The sequence below is a fragment of the Ictalurus furcatus genome, chromosome 18 (assembly GCF_023375685.1).
Source record: "Ictalurus furcatus strain D&B chromosome 18, Billie_1.0, whole genome shotgun sequence".
In the NCBI taxonomy this organism is placed as follows: domain Eukaryota; kingdom Metazoa; phylum Chordata; class Actinopteri; order Siluriformes; family Ictaluridae; genus Ictalurus; species Ictalurus furcatus.
The window spans coordinates 4939935-4957986 of NC_071272.1; the positions used below are offsets into that span (position 1 = coordinate 4939935).

Here is an 18052-nt window from a genome sequence, read left to right on the forward strand (position 1 = left end):
GGTTGAATGTGGTATTTATATAGAATTGTCACTCTGACCCCCAGATTAGATAATTAGATTTTGAAATTGATCCAAACAGGGTCAATATGACAGTCAAGCTTCTGAAATAGTTTTCTTCCTGTTTGAGATACACTACCGGTCAAAAGTTTGGAGACACTTGACTGAAATATTTCTCATTATCTTAATCTTTTGATCTGAAGGTGTATGATTAAATGTTTGAAATTGGTGTTGTAGACAAAAATATAATTGTGCCGATATATTCATTTCTTTCATTATAAAACTAACATTTTATTTACAAAAAATCTGTATTTTTAAACAGATGAGCAAAATACTAAAAAAAAGGAGCCCATAAATGTCCATGGTGCGCACGGTGGCTTAGTGGTTAGCACGTTTGCCTCACCTCCAGGATTTGGGGTTCGATTCCCACCGTGGCCCTGTGTGTGGAGTTTGCATGTTCTCCCTGTGCTGTGGGGGTTTCCTCTGGGTACTCCGGTTTCCTCCCCCAGTCCAAAGACATGCATGGTAGGCGGATTGGCGTGTCTAAAGTGTCCGTAGTGTATGAATGGGTGTGTGTATGTGATTGTGCCTTGGAATAGGCTCCAGATTCCCCATGTCCCTGAAAAGGATCAGCGGTATAGAGGATGGATAGATGGAAGTGTCCATGGTAGGTGGGAAGTCCTTTTAATACTGTTTAAAAGGCATCTCGGAAGTTCAAGAAATTTGTTGAGAAAATGCCAAGAATTTCTGGAAATTCTAGGCAAAAAGGGGGATGTTAAAATACATAGTAAAAACTTATTTTGATGTATATTGGCTTTATCATCACAACATAGTTCAATTTGTGTTATGCCAGAGTTTTGATGACTTGTTCTAAAATGTGGACGGGAAAAAAAAGTGTTTCTAAACTTTTGACCGGTAGTGTATATTTTAAAGGTATTTCTGCCATACAAATTAGTATGAAGGACTAGACTTGGTGGTGGTAGTATCTCTGTGTACACCATTGGCATCAACTTAATAATTAGTGTGTAAGAGATTTTCAAGAATCCACTTTTAATCAAATCTACTGCAACACCCCCAAAAATCACGTCTGGCTTAGTAACTCACGTGAGACGGAAAAATAAGACGTGGTCAGATATTTTATTTTGACAACAAGGGTAAAATCAATGTTAAAATGATGCTTGGGTTTAAAACCGTGTTTAAGCCAAATAACAGGAGAAAGGAGGGATTCACAAGTGAAGGGGACGTAAAAGAGTTCAGCCTTGAACTTAAAAGCCCCCTTGATTCAAATTAAAAAAAAATTCACAGGTCAATGAGGTGCATGGGTACGATACAAAAAAAAAGTTTTAAAAAAAGGCTTCACTGTCAAATGATGCTTAGCGATAATGTACACCATTGTTAAGTTCATGTATGTATAAAAAAAAAATCTCCCACATTGTCATGAAGTTGGGTCGTGTTCAAGTAATATGCACCTTCCATTTTAGTACTCAAGTTCTCATCCTCGTATCATAATCTTTTGAAATGAACAGAAAACGGTCCTTCAAAGCAAAAAAAAAAAAGCCGTAAACCACATTTCATATTCTACCAATACATATATACTGTATAAATACATACATAAATATATTTTACATACAACAGCCAAAACTTTGAAAAGGGGGTAGATGAGAACTAGGGGATGGGAGATGGTAGTGTGTGTGTATGTATGTATGTGGCTCTCATACTATTTAATTGCCCCAGTAAGGAGAGCTGCCGTAGCTGGATTTGTTGACCTGGGTCTTCTGCTGCATGCTGCTGCTCTGGTTCCTCTGATTCGGCCCACCCTGCACACACGCACACACACACGGCACTTAATTATCGCGCATCTAAACATTCTCCACACAATATTTCTTTTGTCTTATACTTTCCATTAATTCCATTAGAGCTGCAGCTTACACAGTAAAGTGATGTTTATGCTCTAGTGTTAGTGTTCTTACAAAAAGCTGTGCTATTCCATCTGAGAAACTGCAAGGTCATGTACGGGATGCGACTTTCCCAAACACTGAAAATCCCATCAGAAATTAGCATTGTCTATGTAAACAAAAGTTACATAGAAAGTCAATTTGAAGGTCTCGGCTTTAAAGTAGTTTAAAGCAGGTGAATCTGTCATGAGATCTTAAAATGGCGCCTGAGATTTATTTTGTGATGAGATTTGGGTTTAAATTCCTTTCACAGACATCGTTAGTCTGTTGTCACTTGGGTTAACGTCTTCCTACGTTACCCACGATGCTGTCTGACTACCTGCTGATAGTGGTGCCAGTGGGATTTAGCCTTCGCTTCATCTCTACCTAAAGCGGTGGTTTCAGTGTGCGTCGGCATGACGTGCACGTTACGAATCCGATAATTGTCCGACTCGGGCAGTTCGTGTGCGTTTTTTGACAGACCTGTCCGTCCTGGGTGAGGTGGTGGTGCAGCAGCTGAGAGTGGGGCTGCTGGTGAGCAGGCAGGATGTGCAGGAACGGACCTGGAGCGTAACCAGGGGCACCTCCGGGGTTCAGAGGTCCCGTACCCCCTAGAGCTGAGGGCAGGTTGAACGGAGGTGGTGTGCCAGCGTGGAAACCCTGTTTATCAAAGGACTGCAACCAGAGACAACAAAAGAACAAGTTCTCCGAGGTAAACACCTTCACATCCTTCAAACTCATTCAGGATATCAAACCAAAACACGTAACAGGTGGGGGCCACTACCTGAGTCTTGTTGTAAACAGTTCCGCTGATGTCGGGCACTCCCGAGTTACTGGATGTCACCGAGACACCTATGGAGTATAATATGTAGAATATTAATTCCATTTAATCATGGAGATGTTGGTTCAAGCTCATATGTGTGACTTTTAGCACCTTTTCCTGGGCCAGAAGCAGCAGATTTGGCCTGTGTCTGAGAGCTGTTGCTGTACCCTTTACTATATTCTGCTCCCGCTGGGCCTTGTGTCAGGTCATCATACCCTTAAACATGAATTATAATAAATACACAAGACACGTTTATTTCAATGCACACGAAATATTACTGATTCTGATTGTGGGTGTTCATATATATACACACACGACTCACCTGAGCTAAAGGTGTGCTGGCTGTAACCACCGGGCTGCTGGAACGGTGTGGATGGGTTGCTCAGGCCCATGCCGTGCTGCTTAGCGGAAGCAGGAGGTACGAACATGGTGGGGCCATACTGGAAGGCGCTGGGCATGCCGGGCACGCCTGGGTAGTAAGGCAAGCCCGTGTAGCTGTAACCGGGGGGCAGAGCTGGGTTGAGGAAGGCCTGCTGGGTGCTGTGGTGGCCCTGCGGCTGAGGCTGGCTCTGACCTTGGCTCTGCGCCTGCGGGGGCTGAGCTGCCTGGGGAGCGTGAGCTGCTGACAGGGTAGTAGGGGGCGCGGGTGAGGTGGAGTCGCCCCTGCCAAACTTAGTCACTTCACCTTTATGGGAATGAGTGCGCTTATGTAAGCTTGCGAAACACTCGTTTTCTAAACCAGTGTAACATCTGTATAGCCAAGGCTTGAAAAAATAGCTCATATGAAACTAAAAACTCTTAATAAAAAGCACACTGGCACTGAGATGGAGGACACCGGGCTAAGGATTATTACTATTTTAATTAATAATATTATTATACCTGAGTAAGGATTATTGGCTAGGCTCCCATCTCTGCCAGACAGGGTTGCAGTGGGCCCTGGGAATGTGATTCCATAGTAATCCTGCACAGTGTGGAACATGATTACAGTAGGACGATTAAAACCAGACACACCAATCACAAAAAAAGTTAAAAGGAAAAAAAAAAAAAAACACCCATCACCTTGATATGACACACAATACCAGTCACAAGTTTGGACACATACCTAAGCCATTTTGACCTAGACGCTTATGCTCAAACTTTGTTTCCAACCAGACGCCACACTTCCAATCCACGTTGCTTTTATAAGCACGGGAAGCTGGAATAATACCTTTTAATCTGGAGTATTCGCTCTTATAAATGTGAATGCACCTTTGTAAATAATATAAATGTGCAAAACTAGGTGTTCAAGCATTTGACCATTATTACTTTATAAACACTGCCAGAAAGAAACAATAATAATAGCACCGCTCCACTGAACAGCCAGCTCAGCAACAAATCTGAACCCGGATCCATCCAGAACCTTAATTGGTGCGTTCCTGAAACACAGCAGTGTGCGCCGATACTTTAATCATTATCCGTACAAAATACTAGAGGAGTGTGAGTGCAAACACTGGGGCTGAATCTCAGGTGTCTTTCTACACTATTTGTGAGGGCACAAGGTGCAGCTCTATTCATTTGTACTCCGTGTAGTGTGCAACAAAGTGAACGGGAGGGCATTTGGGACTTGTCCTAATACTAGAAAAAGGGGAAGAAAAGTAACACCAAGCCATGTACACTATCAGTCAAAAGTTCGTGGACACTTGACTGAAATGTATCTCATGATCTTAAAAACCTTTTGATCTGAAGGTGTATGATTAAATGTTTGAAATCGATGTTGTAGTCAAAAATATAATCGTGCCGACGTATTCAATTTCTTTTGTTAGAAAACTCACATTTTATTTACAAAAGAATTTTTTTTTTAAATGGATGACTGAGCGAAATATTCCGAAAAGCAGCCGATAAGAGTCCAGCGTAGGTGGGAACTCCTTTAATACAGTTTAAAAAGCATCTCAATTCCTCAAAATCCTCAAGAAATCGTTCGAGAAAATGCCAAGAATACGTTTCTGGAAATTCTAGGCAAAAAGGGGGGTCTACTTTGAAGATGTTAAATTTTTAATTAGTTTGATTTATTTTGGATTTTTCATTATCACGACATAATTCCCATAGTTCCCTTTGTGTTATTCCAGAGTTTTGATTACTTTATTATTATTCTAAAATGTCGGGGGGAAATAATAATAAAGAATGAGTGTCTAAACTTTTGACTGGTAGTATAGATAAAATATATATATATATATATATAAAAAATAAAATACTGTGAGTGAATAAAAATGAATCTGAAACATTACATTGCACACACACTACGTGAATAACTACTGAAGATTTTTTTTTTTGCTGAAAGGAATTCCAATTAATCCGTGCGTCTTCCCTATTTTTAGCTCCACCCCGGCTTACGTGGTACCTGGGCAACTAAGTTCAGCACGGTTTGCTTGGAGGTGGAAACGGAAACAACGTGGAGGATCGTGGGCGATTTGCTACACGACATCTGGTGGAAAAGTTCTGTAAGCCTCTGTTTTCCAGAGGGAAGCTACTATTCTTGTCAACAATCAGGTTTCACTCTCACCGAAATGCTGAACAAGATGGGTACGGACTCACCATTGGTAGCCTGGACTGCAGCATGTGGAGGTCTTCGTAGCCGTAGATTTGCTGGAGGACGCAAACGGAGCTCATTGCGTTACAACGTTACCTTCACACTCACTTTTCTAAAAAATAATCACCTTTCTACATTTATATTCCCCCAGAGTTGCAGAACTCCAATGATAGTGAGACACACCCTAAAATCATTACAGTTTCAACAGATTAATACAAAAACAAGCCAGAGATTAAAGTGAAAGCTTATCTCTTTTTTTTTTTTTTTTGTAAATTTAAAAAAAAATCCTATAACGGTTACCGGGTATGCAGGCAGCAGGCCTCCAGGCCCCATGATATACTGGTTGGGTAGCAGCGGAGGAACCCCCTGAGACAAGTTAGGGGGGGCTTTTCCTGTAATGCAACAGAAGAAAAAACCATATTAGCAAAGACGGATGGATCCAATACAGGGAGGAGAAAAAAAACTCACAGAATGACGACTTATGCAGCTAGCACAGTTGCTTCTATCTTCCAACTAAAGCTCTAAATAACGCATAATGCATGGCGTGAAGTCAGACCAGTAGAAGAAGAAAGCAGGGGTGCGGTCCTGATGGCCGAGGGTGCGGTGGTTCCGTTCCCGCTGAGCCCGAGTACTGCCGAGTGCAGGCTGCTGCTTACTGCACTGCTCACGCCGTTGTTACCGGAAAGCGCTGAGACGGACACGGAGGAGAACGCCGCTGACGACGCGGCCAGAGAATTCACGCTGTCCACGTTGGTGTACTGCAGGTACAAACGAGACCGAAAGACATGAACAGTGGTGTCGTGGAAGAAAGAGAAAAAAAGAAAAAAAAAAGGCAACGCGTGGTCGTAACGTTAAGGAACTAATTTGATCTCTGTTATTAATTCAATAGGTGAGAAATAAAACAGGAACGCGAGTGGTGTTAATAATCAGGCAAATAATCAGCAACATAGCAGAAGTTGATTAGTTTCCTATTACAGCACTCCTCGTGGTGTTTTTATATCACAGAGAATGTTGCGGAAGGTGTTGCTGCAGGATTTAACCCGTATTACCATCTTTTCTTTTCTTAGCAAGACTCTAAGATTTTGTTTTTATAGGCGTTTTTTTTTTTTTTTTTAAATGTTTTGCAATAATGGGCTTGATGTGGAGTTATGATGTAACAACAATAATTGTTACGCAAGTATTTTGAAGGCTGTGACAATAGGCCGTGTGTGTGTGCGTTTCACTGTCATCACACACCGTTAGTGAAGAGCTGGTGCCAAGCGCTGATACTGAGGAATGGCCACTGCTCACATGGCTACTAGGGAAAAACCGAAGGGGGACAAAGAAACAGATAATGTGTCACTCTTCAGTGTGCTTCCATTTTGTCCCTGAGAAGAACAGATAAACAAGTTCACCTGCTGAGAGAGGAGAGGGTTGCAGAGGGCAGTTCAGGTGCCAGGCTGGATAGAGTCGAGCTGTGGGGCGTAACTGAAGGGGGCAAAAGAGACAACGGGGCAGAAGGCAGAGCAACACTGGTGCTACCGCCTAAAGACGGAGACTCTGGCTTCGGAGTGGAGGAACTCGATGTAGCTACAAGCAGAAGAGAAGTAGAAAATGTTTATTTTAAAAAATAATAATAATAAATCGCATCCAAAGCCAAAAATACAGAGAAAAGAAAATCTGCTTACAGTCTAGAGCAGCAGAGGTCCTGACACCATTAAAACCATTCTGTTCAAGGAGAAATCAAATACACTGTCAACTTTTATCTAAAAGAATCCAAAAAGTCATCGGTAACGATGAAAGGTATCTGGTGGGTTATCTACCGTGCAGCTAAAGGAAAGCAGACTTTCTCACTAACCGTCACAGGTCCAGAGGACTCCTTGCTCTGGGAGAAGGTCAGTCTTGAGTGAGGAGCCACTCCACAGTCAAAGCTGTTCCCAGCTGAGGACGCCACCGATGACGAGGAAGAAGAGGAGGAAGATGAGGAGGTAGAGGTGGATACTGAGTTGGCACTGGGGGTAGTAAGGGTGGAGGGAGCGAGACTGGGTAGCACCGAGGGAGGTGGGTAGATGCTGTCAGAGGAGGCCAGAGGAGGCAGCAACAATGGGACAGTACTGGCCAGAGATTCACTGCTGGGATGAACAAGCAATACTGTCACAGTGTGTATATCTCCGTGTCTACTTTGAAGATGCTAAAACACAATTATTTTGGATTTTTTTTTTTATCACAACATAATTCCCATAGTTACATTTGTGTTATTCCAGAGTTTTGATAACTTTATTATTATTCTAAAATGTGAGGGGAAAATAAATAAATAAATAAAGAATGAGTGTGTCTAAACTTTTGACTGGTAGTATAGATTAAATTAACAAGGCTTCATTAACAGATTAGGATATACAGTAGGTTTTAAAGACCCTGCTTGATGTCTACAGACCTCCAGGGGTCCATGAAGCATACTCGGAGAGAGTTTTAAAAAAAAAATAAATAAAACTAACAACAAAACTAGCTGGTTTCTGTTAATGGAGATTTGATGACTCCGATAAATTGGTATAACGAAACACATTTGCCTATGTTCACCAAATAATCAATCGTAAGGGGGTTTGAAAAGGTTCCCAAGCTCCAAAAGCTTAAGAACCACTGCTATACCTGAAATACAGTATGCTTTTCAAATATAGGATAATGTGTAAAAAAAAAAAAAAAAATGTACATTCACTTCTCCTAACTGACCTGATTGGTTTGGAGTAGAGGCTGCTTTGGGTCTGCGGAACAGGCACAGGGGCTTCTCGCGTAGCTTCACTGTTGCAACTCTCAGGCTGGCCAAACTCTGGCAACGCTGACTCTGAGCCAAAGTCCAGAGCGCCGAATTGCACGTTGAGCCCAGACACGTCTGCCGAGCCAGGCATCTCCACCGCAGTGGACGGAATCTATACACGCAGACGATATTTTCTTTTACCTCATAACTATATGATTACAGCTGCAAACCGTAGTGTGCTGTTATTTCCTATTTTTTTAAGTTCTTCATAATTTCGATTCAGAGATAGGGCACGGAACACTGATGCGGAGCACTTCCTGGAGCGATAAACTGCACTTGTTTAACTTAAACCATACCAAATCATTCTGAAATAATTTTCTCTGCACAGCCTGTGACAAAAAAAAAAGAAGAAAACACACTCACCTTGGATGTGGGAGCTATCCTTCGTTTCTGCGTCTTAATCTGCCGGTGCTGCGTGCCGCTGACCTGCGAGTCTGTTGTCTGCGGAGGGGCCGCGTGGGTTTGAGAAGGCTCTGGCGCTTTGGAGAATGCCTCCGGTGGAGCCTGGATGGCCGACGGGCCGTTCTGTGCCAGAGGACTGGGCTGCCTCGCCAGCGGTAGAGATCCCGTGTTGCTCAGAGAGCTCTGCTGCCGCTGGCTCAGCTGGCTTAGCACCGACGAAGGCTCTGGTTGCATCTTAAACTCCCCTAGAAGGCACACACGGTGCGAGAATAAAGTCCAAACGGTCGAGAGCTGAACATGAACGGGAGGCGGAAATAATAGACTGGTGTGAAAATGATGGATGTGGAATGAAACTTACGACTGAATTGGGAGGGCAGTGAGGCAGAGCTCTGTGTTCCTGGAGGTTTGATATCCCAAGATGAAGAGGGAACAGGCATCCCTGTACCCCCCAGTCCACCTACAGGGTCACGGTCATCCCCCGAGCTAGGAGGCTGGGAAGTAAGCTGCCCAAGGCCTGGTCCCTTCAGTTGCTCCAGTATCTGTTGTCCAGCGGTCTGTCCCAGCTTAGGGCCACCCAGCTCCCCAAATCCAGAACCCAGAACTGAGGACTGGAGACAGAAACAAAACTCAGAACTCACTAGTATTGTAACTCTAGTATTGTAAGATGCAGTCATAAGGACATTCTGACGTACACTACCGGTCAAAAGTTTAGACACACTCACTCATTATTTATTTTCCACATTTTAGAATAATAATAAAGTCATCAAAACTCTGGAGTAACACAAATGGAACTATGGGAATTATGTTGTGATAAAAAAAATCCAAAATAATTTAGTATTTTAGCATCTTCAAAGTAGACACACTTTTTGCCTAGAATTTCCAGAAATGTATTCTTGGCATTTTCTCACTCGATTTCTTGAGGACTTTCCCTGAGATGCTTTCTAAACAGTATTAAACAAGTTCCCATATATGCTAGACACTTATAAGCTGCTTTTCTGAATATTTCGCTCAGAGTCAAAAAAAAAAAAAGTTATTTGTAAATAAAATGTTAGTTTTCTAATGAAAAAATGAATATGTAGGAACAATGATATTTTTACCTACAACACCGATTTCAAACATTTAATCATACACCTTCAGATCAAAAGGTTTTTAAGAGCATGGGAAACGTTTTAGTCAAGTGTCCACAAACTTTTGACCGGTAGTGTATCTCAAACACATCCTCGTTACTGCGCCACTGTGTAACAGAATCGAGTTTGCACTATAGCACACATTGTAAACGATATAAAAAGGAATTCTATAACTCCCCTTAAGTGAAGTTATAGATTTTATTTGAATTCAAATTCTTGTCTGTGCCACTTTGCCTCTTTCTTGTTTCCAGTGCCTCACCAGGGTGGCATGTGCGTAGCTGGTACTGCCCGTGGCAACGCTGCCTCCGTTGCGCGTGGGCTGGTGGTGGGAGTTGGTGAAGACGAGGCTGTGGCCAAGCCCTTGAGACGAGGCAGGCTTCGGATTCTCCGACTCCTCTCTGCCGGCAGGCTTCTGCAGCAGAGACGCCAGGTCCAGACTGCGCAAGACAACACAGACATACACACACACACACACAGGTCAGCTGCCGCCGTCCTTACAGGAGCGATCGAATCACAGCGGTGCTGGTTTTAACAATAGGTCATGCTGTAATTTGTCACCTTTGGCCAGGGGTGATATGATGATTCTCAGCTGGAGGTGCTGCACATGAGGAGGTGAACACTTTGGTCTCTGAGAGCTGAAAAGGACAAAACCTAATCAGTTGTCAAAGCCTCTTAATATTAAAATCTTTTCATAGCAAAATATAAATAGATATTCAGAAAGACGGGCGTGACGTACGCTCACATCCTCGGTCCAGTCTTCAGCTGCCCAGTCTTCCAGAGTGTTGCGCCACGCCACTGTAGAGCCATGATGAAGAAAGCGGACAAGGGTGAAATCAGGGAAAAGCCTATTTGCTACATCCTGGCGCTAAAGTAAAATCAGGTGTGTTTAAATGCTCGGGTTTCTTACCTGTACCATCTGTGGCGTCGTTGGTCCCCGATTCCCATACGTCAGCATGCGAGTTGGTCGTGCCACTGTCCATAGTGTAGTCCGCTGGGTTAAAGGTCCTGCAGATTGAACGTTAAAAAAAAAACAAAAAAAAAACACAAAACAAAAATTTTATATAAAAAGAAAATCTTTAATGGAGAGTAAACCAAAGCAAAGCTGTGAAAGGCCAGTTGATGTGTGCGCATATTACCATACTGACCCCATTCCCTGTGCTGTGAACCTGCTGGCCCCTGGGGCCCGGCCTCTCCCCCTGCCTCCAGACACTACACACACACACACACACACACACACACACACACACACACACACGTAAATATTAACAAACCTCCTGAGACACTACAAAGTGACTATGTGCGCAATTTTGCATTTGTGTACCTCGTCCTTTCCCCCTGCGGCCGCGGTCAGCTCCTTTCTCCACCGGTGCGGAATCCACTCCGTTCTCCTCAACCCTCGCTGACGACCGCAAATTTACACGTGCGGAGAAAGAAAAAAAAACACAGTGTCTTCATATGTAAACTGTATATATAAACAGTACACATGCAAAATCGATATGAACGATTTCGCAATGACTCTTTGTACAGTTTAATATATTAGCACCCTCGACAAAATAAACCACTCTTAAATCTCTGGCCAACGTTTAATCGAATAAACAAACATGGAAACCTGTTACTCGTTCGTCGGCTCGATCGGTGCTGGCTGTTACAGTACTTGGGGGTAAGTCTGTTCCCAAAGCATACAATACAATAACGGCAACATCTACGAAATGTCCAAGAACCCTCGGCTTGTCTTACCCGGACGATTACGACTGGCCACCTTTCCTCTCCGGTTTGCTCCTCCGCGAGCCTTGGTGCTCTCTTTCTCGCCTTTCTTCTCTCGATTCTCCTTGTTCTCCTTGCTCTCTGAGGAAATGCCGTCCTTTCCCAGGCTTTTCTTCTTGCCCACCGTCTCCCAAGAGGTCTAGAGGAGCAGGGGAGACGACTTTTAAAAGCTTCGACAGAAAAGAAAAATATACGTAGGACAATTAAAGAAAGTGTCGTGGAATCGTGTATGCGACGTTCGACATCAAAGTTACGCCAGATAACATTGAATTCGATTTGACGCTACAACGTAAAGAACGAGGTTCAAACTGCAAAACGAAACAGGTAAAAGTCTGTGATAAAGCAGCCAGAATAATCATTGAGTCATGAGAATGATTCAGTCAGTTCACACCTACGACGCTAAAGTCATAGTTCAGGTTCGTTTGTGCATTACTAAACAAATAAACCTTTGACAAGCGCGCACAGAAATCACAAAATTCACAAAGAACACGGACTCGGCACAAAATAAATGATTAGATGGTTACATAAATGACTAGATTAAAGCAGTGTTTGTTTTCTCTCTTTGTTCGTTGGTCTAAATATCCAGAATACTTCTCATTTCCGCAGAGTCCTTCGACGCGGTTTGTGTCTCCCGGCTTAGTTTAGAAGTCTGCGTCTACAAATAAACGCTGCAAGGACAATACTTGGCGTATTTGGTTCACTTCCTGCAGTGAGGTTGATTCAGAGTCTAATCGCTTTCTCGCTGCAATCCGACCGTGCTCTCCGAGTTCTCTTGGATTGGACACGGGCCGAGACCGCCCTGCACAGATGCCCTCAAATTGCTTGTTTTGGTCTAAGTGCGATTGCTGTGTTCTCACCTGCCTAAAAGAGGATAACATACTGTGGCTCGATTCAAACGGGATAAACGCTGCGTGTGTGAAAGCACCCTAGCAAATATTTGGGTGTTGTCTCACTCACTAGAAACCGGTTTGGAGGGAGTCGCTACCGACAAATGAGAACAGGATCTGTAAATAAGCAGTTCGGGTTTTAAGACCATGGTGCAGGCACGAGCCTGTTACGACCCAGGATTACCCACAGATCAGCTCTCTGAAACGACCCACTTTCTATTTTAGAGATTTCCCCAGAAATCAAACAGTCACCTATATAAGCATGGCCTCTCACATTTCGGAGTCTGTTAGTCATATAATGTTAGTCTCAGAAACATCAATCCAGTAATAACCAGTTATAAAGACAATTTGATCTTAATTCTGAGACCTGGAAGTTATGGGTATTTCTAATTACCGATGACAGTTTTCTTTATTCTTTAATATCTATATACACCACGTGGCCAAACGTTTGTAGACACCCGATAATAACACCTGTGCTTTCTGAACATCTGTGCTTTCTGAATATCCCGTTCCAAATTTAGTCCCCTCTTTTCTGGGGACTAAATTTAGCGTGGCTGTGAGGATTTGTGTTCATTCACACATTCCACAAGAGCATTAGTGAGATCAGGCACTGATGTCGGGCGAGGAGGCCTGGGGTTCAATCGGCGTTCCGGTTCATCCCAAAGGTGATCAGTGGAGTTGAGGTCAGGGTTCTGTGCAGGACACATGAGTTCTCAAACACCAACCTTGTCTTCAAACCATGCCTTCATGGAGCTCGCTCTGTGCACCGGGAGCATCGTCATGCTGGAACAGGTTTGGGCCTCTTAGTTCCAGTGAAAAGAAAGTGTAAAGCTACAGCAAACAAAGACATTCTATACGACTGTGTGCTTCTGACGTTGTGATAACAGGTTGGGAAAGAGCCACATATGGGTGTGCTGGTCATTTGATCCTCTAAAATAACCCTTAAAACTAATAAGTGTGTTTTTACCGTGTCAGAGGTCCCCTCCAACAGGAAGTTGATGGCTCTGTTGACGTCCTCATTGCAGTCATGAAGAGCGACCATGCACTCATCCTGGTTCTTTCCTGTCACCTCCATGAGCTATAAACACACACACGTATACATTGATAGTATTTAAACTACTAACTGCACACATCTATAAAGCTATACACAGCTTTCCGGTATTGACGTGACGAATGAAGGTTTAAAGATGAACCCCCGTGTCTCACCTGATTGACTTTATCTTCAAAATCTGCGTCGTTCTTATCGTAAATCATCTGGGCGAGTCGGATCTGTTCGGCTGTAGCCTGGATGGAAGGGGGAAAAAAAACAACACGACAAGAATAAGAACGATAAGAAATTGCAGAGAAAACCCAAGTTCCCGAATAAATCTAGACTTCTGGGGTTAACATTTCATACGGATTTAATTCTTACTCGTTAATGTAAACGATTAAACCTAACCCGATACGAGTGTCGAATGCGAGAACACTGAAAGCGAACACAAATCAAACAGCGTGGGGTTTATGTAGCAACACGAGTCCATCGTGTGTACCTGAAGCTGTTTCTGTGGCTGTGTGGTCTGTGTGGATGTGGGCAGCACTTTCTCCCGAGTGCTCCGGGCTCGGTCGCCGCCCAGCGAGGTCATCATATACAGTATATACAAAAGAATGTATGTACAAAATAGAAAAATCTGGAAAACAAAAACACAAAAAGAAACTGGGTGTACTTACAATACTACATAATCTTCAAACATGGCCAAGAGAGATATAGAATAGAACTATGTCCATTTATTTATCATTTAAAAGTAGTCCTAATAGCACACACACACTATAATAACATACCATACAGCCACTCCTTGAGTGCATGTGCACATCTGGAGTGAGAGTTACAGTAATGCTCCACTGCTGGGTTTTTTATATTATATATATATATAATCTCTATCCATGACATCTGTATTGTATTTGCAAGTACCATGATTACCATAAGTATTCCTGCACAGAGAACAAAACAGAAAACCTATTGACCCAAGAACTCACCCAAGAGCAGGGGAAAACAACAACATTCATTTCTGTTCTGTTCGTCCTTTCAGAAACAGGACTCTGTTACGTTATTAAAAAGGAGAATTTGTAGTTATTTGTTAGCGACATAGACGGGACGAAGTTGATTGTTTTATAATAAAAGCCATGTTCCAACGTGTTTTATTCCTCTTACACCACAGCAGTGTTACAATGACTACGTTTTGTATCCATTGAAGAACACCACAATGAATGTTTTACCTGTTAATAGTTGCATTTAAGGAGGACGAGGAGGAGGAGGTTATGTAGCGTGACCACTATACAAGTTCCTGTGACTTATCGGTTACGAATGAACACATTAATATAAACCTGTGACAGACCTTCTGATCAATGAGAATCGAGAATATGACCGCACTGTAATATAAAAGGTACGTAAGCAGGTTTGTCCGTTCTTTTCTTAATACAGTGTCAAAATTGGCTCTATGAATGTGTATGAACAATAACTCTTGTTTCCCCGGGAATACCGAACGCTGAAAGCATGACTCTGTGGAGTTAACTGAACAAATACACCACACACATCTGGACTGCGCTGCAATGTGGTAATGCACAGCCAGCTTCCTGGTGGCTGCAGTAACAGTGTTAGTGCACATAACGTCTCTGTTATGGCTGCAATAAGCTGCACGTACAATTCTGAAAGCAAGAAATATTCCTGTATTTTAGTCGCTTATGTTCCGCATACACGTTACTGACATAACCCATCCATCCATTTTCCGTACCGCTTATCCTACACAGGGTAATGGTCTGCACTTATTTTTTTTTTTAAATCTTACATTCACCTATTCACATACACACCAATGGTAGCAGAGCTGCCATGCAAGGTGCTAGTTTGCCATCAGGAGCAGCTTGGGGTTCAGTGTCTTGCCCAAGGACACTTCGGCATGTGGTGTCACGTAGGCCGGGAATCGAACCGCCAACCCTACAATTAGTGGACAACCGGCTCTACCACCTGAGCCACACGGGACCGTGGAGCCTATCCCCCTGTTAAACAAGGCGGGGGACACCCTGGACAAGGTGCTGGACAACCTTACACACTTTGGTAATGCCAATCAGCCTACAACGGATGTCTTTGGGGAGGAAAAAGGAGCACCTGGAGGAAACCCCCGAAGCACAGGGAGAACATGCAAACTCCACGCACACAGCGCAGAGACGGGATTCGAACTCCCATCCGCGAAGAGGTGCGAGGCAAATGTACTAACCTCCAAACCACCATGCCCCCGTTACTGATGGCATAAAATATTCAAATATTACAATAGTCCTAAGTTATAAATCTAGAATTATTTATTTATTTTTAAAATATAGCTGTCAAGGCTTGGGGTCATTTAGGAACCTCTGAATTGAAGTATTATTTACAGAACAGTCTGACATTTTAACAGCCATTATTTTTAACAAATGGTGTTTCTTGTGGTGTCCTTCTGGAGCCTGAGAAAGTTGCTGTTATCAGATTCCACCGTCTCTAACGAAAAGGCTGTCATATGGAGGCTTTACAGGAAGTGACTTCACTGTGAAGCGTGCGTTTAACTCTTAGTCACAAAGCACACATCAGATTTCAAACCCAGTGTGATAAATAAGGAATAAAATGCCTCAATGTGTGCTGTTAGGTACTGTAGTGAAAATAAATTATTAGTGAGAGGGAAGGGGGACTTTAGGATGTCACAATAACAGCACATCCTGCAGTCTTATTTTCCTCTCATACCAAAAGTCATTTACAAGCGAGAACCATTTTTTAATTTATTAACGAATGACACGACGTGCTTTTTAACCACTTATAGTTACGTTTAGTCTCAGAGTGCCGGTCCGATACCAAGGTGAAAACCTGGACCGATATCAAATCGGATCTGACCGGCTTTCCCCAAAACAAACGGAGGTCTCCTCACTTTATGTCATGAACACATGAGACAGAATTTTCAACGTACATTCAACATTCACAACACCATCCTTCGTGTTTCACCTAACTTGGTAATAAAAGCTTGGATGATATCGGTGTATTGAATATAAAATTTTTTTTTTTTTTTACTGTGTATCGACCCCAACAAAAAGTTTTACTACAGATACACATCCTAAAGCCTGTCTAACAGCCTCAGCTTGAATAAATGGAAGTTTATTTAGCCTCATATCTCTAACTATTCCCTTTGGATAAATCTGTTAGATACATGACTATAAAATCCTCTCTTTTCTGCCAGAAGTAAGGAGAAAAGTCTCCTCAGTAGGTTTGATTTGGCCAGCACAGATTTATTACTCAACACTTCTTTCTTATTTATTTGTTTATTTATTTTTATTTAAACCGCAGTTTTTTTTAAACCCCACGTAAATAAGTAATATGTATATAAAGCAGAGCTTGTATTATGTAACATATAACAAACAAGCAAGCGAAAGGGAAAGCAAGGCTCGCTTCAAACAAACGATGGAGTTTATTATTCCATCTAACATTACTAAGAACCGACTCAGCAGGATAACTCATTATTACCGATTCAATCCTGAGTCGACTCACAGAGTTGACACATTGGCAATGCTTTGTTTTATAGCATATATTAGCATATATGATTTTTTTAAACTGCAGTATATAAATATATTGCATCTGGAATTCCGAAATGTCAACAATCTTAGCAAAGCTTAGCAGCTAGCTAGGAAGCTAAAGCTAACTGGAATTCAGGAGTCCTTTGTGTCCGGGCTGGCTAACTCGCTGCTGCTAGCTAGCTAGCTAGCCAAGTCTAATTTCCTGTTCGGTTCGGCTCAATTGTTGGGGTTTAGCTAGCTAAGCTAGCTAACGAAGTTATGTTAAGCCAGTAGGCTATGTCGTAAACTCACGTCCTTTTGCCATAAATGTGATGGTGATATTAAATTAAACTGCTCGATAATTAAGCGAAGAGCAAAATCCAGAGCGAGACTGTAACAGGCCCGTCAGCGGTATTATTCAGAAAATGGCCCCACGCACACAGGAGACGATGCTAGCACTGTACCGGGAACATGCTAACACACAAAACACACACAAATATTTCTCATTAATCCATTAAAACACACTGAACAATACAAGAAAGAACCCAATCAACGCATCATTGCTGGCATATACCCACATGCCTAAGAGTTGTTTTTTTAAATGTACTTGAGATTTGTTTTATTTTTTTATATATAGAATTACATTTTTACATATAAATGTATATAAATATATTACTACCTGCTAACACGCTTCCCTCAGCCCAGCAGCAAGCAGACACCGTCACGTGACACTCCGGGCGCGCGGCCGCCGCAGAACAACAGCGCCGGGAGCGCGCACACGACTTGCAAGCAAACTACAATAACAGAGTGCATACAACAGTACAGACTGCAAGACGCACAGTGTATGCTCCTTATAGCAAACGCATACAGTGTATGGCCTAAAATGACCGTTTAATAATAACAACTTCTCCGTTGTAAACTGATAACAGAAGCAAACTGGTGTATTTGAACGCGTGTGAGCTGTTTTAGGTCTGTAAATGTAGACGTACGGTATATATTTCCTTAGAAATTCCGCGGAATAAATCTCTACAAAATGACGTTTTTTATCTGTAAAATAAACACTGACAATAGAAGTCTTATTAAAAGCACTGCAGCTGCATAACGGTAGTGGCGTGCACGCGCATTGCTGAAATGCGCCGTGCGCGTTCACGACACAACCATGGAGTGCACGGCGCCCCCAACCTTCAATATTCTCCTATCTGTGCTATCCTGCTCT

The 18052-nt window shown here is 42.6% G+C and overlaps 1 protein-coding gene across 8 annotated transcripts; it reads right to left on the reverse strand.

Annotated features, from left to right (window-relative positions):
* Positions 1 to 1115: 1115 nt before the first annotated feature.
* On the reverse strand, positions 1116 to 18009 carry ubap2a (ubiquitin associated protein 2a). 8 transcript variants are annotated; one of them, XM_053647998.1, is made up of 27 exons: positions 17516 to 18009; positions 13821 to 13958; positions 13498 to 13575; positions 13259 to 13369; positions 11378 to 11543; positions 10962 to 11039; positions 10786 to 10849; positions 10548 to 10645; positions 10377 to 10435; positions 10199 to 10275; positions 9900 to 10077; positions 8872 to 9121; positions 8475 to 8758; positions 8027 to 8223; positions 7158 to 7428; positions 6988 to 7027; positions 6715 to 6889; positions 6557 to 6614; positions 5877 to 6078; positions 5621 to 5712; positions 5326 to 5376; positions 3634 to 3715; positions 3077 to 3439; positions 2866 to 2970; positions 2716 to 2783; positions 2415 to 2606; positions 1116 to 1814 (listed from the first exon to the last, which is right to left on the reverse strand). In XM_053647998.1, exons 2-27 carry the CDS (start codon positions 13914 to 13916, stop codon positions 1719 to 1721), a joined length of 3531 nt encoding a protein of 1176 aa, XP_053503973.1. In that variant the 5' UTR covers positions 13917 to 13958; positions 17516 to 18009; the 3' UTR covers positions 1116 to 1718. The 8 variants fall into 8 exon arrangements, with proteins under 8 accessions (XP_053503973.1, XP_053503972.1, XP_053503971.1 ...); XM_053647997.1 differs by having other exon boundaries at positions 6557 to 6617; positions 7158 to 7431; XM_053647996.1 differs by having other exon boundaries at positions 10777 to 10849.
* Between the last annotated feature and the right edge of the window lie 43 nt (positions 18010 to 18052).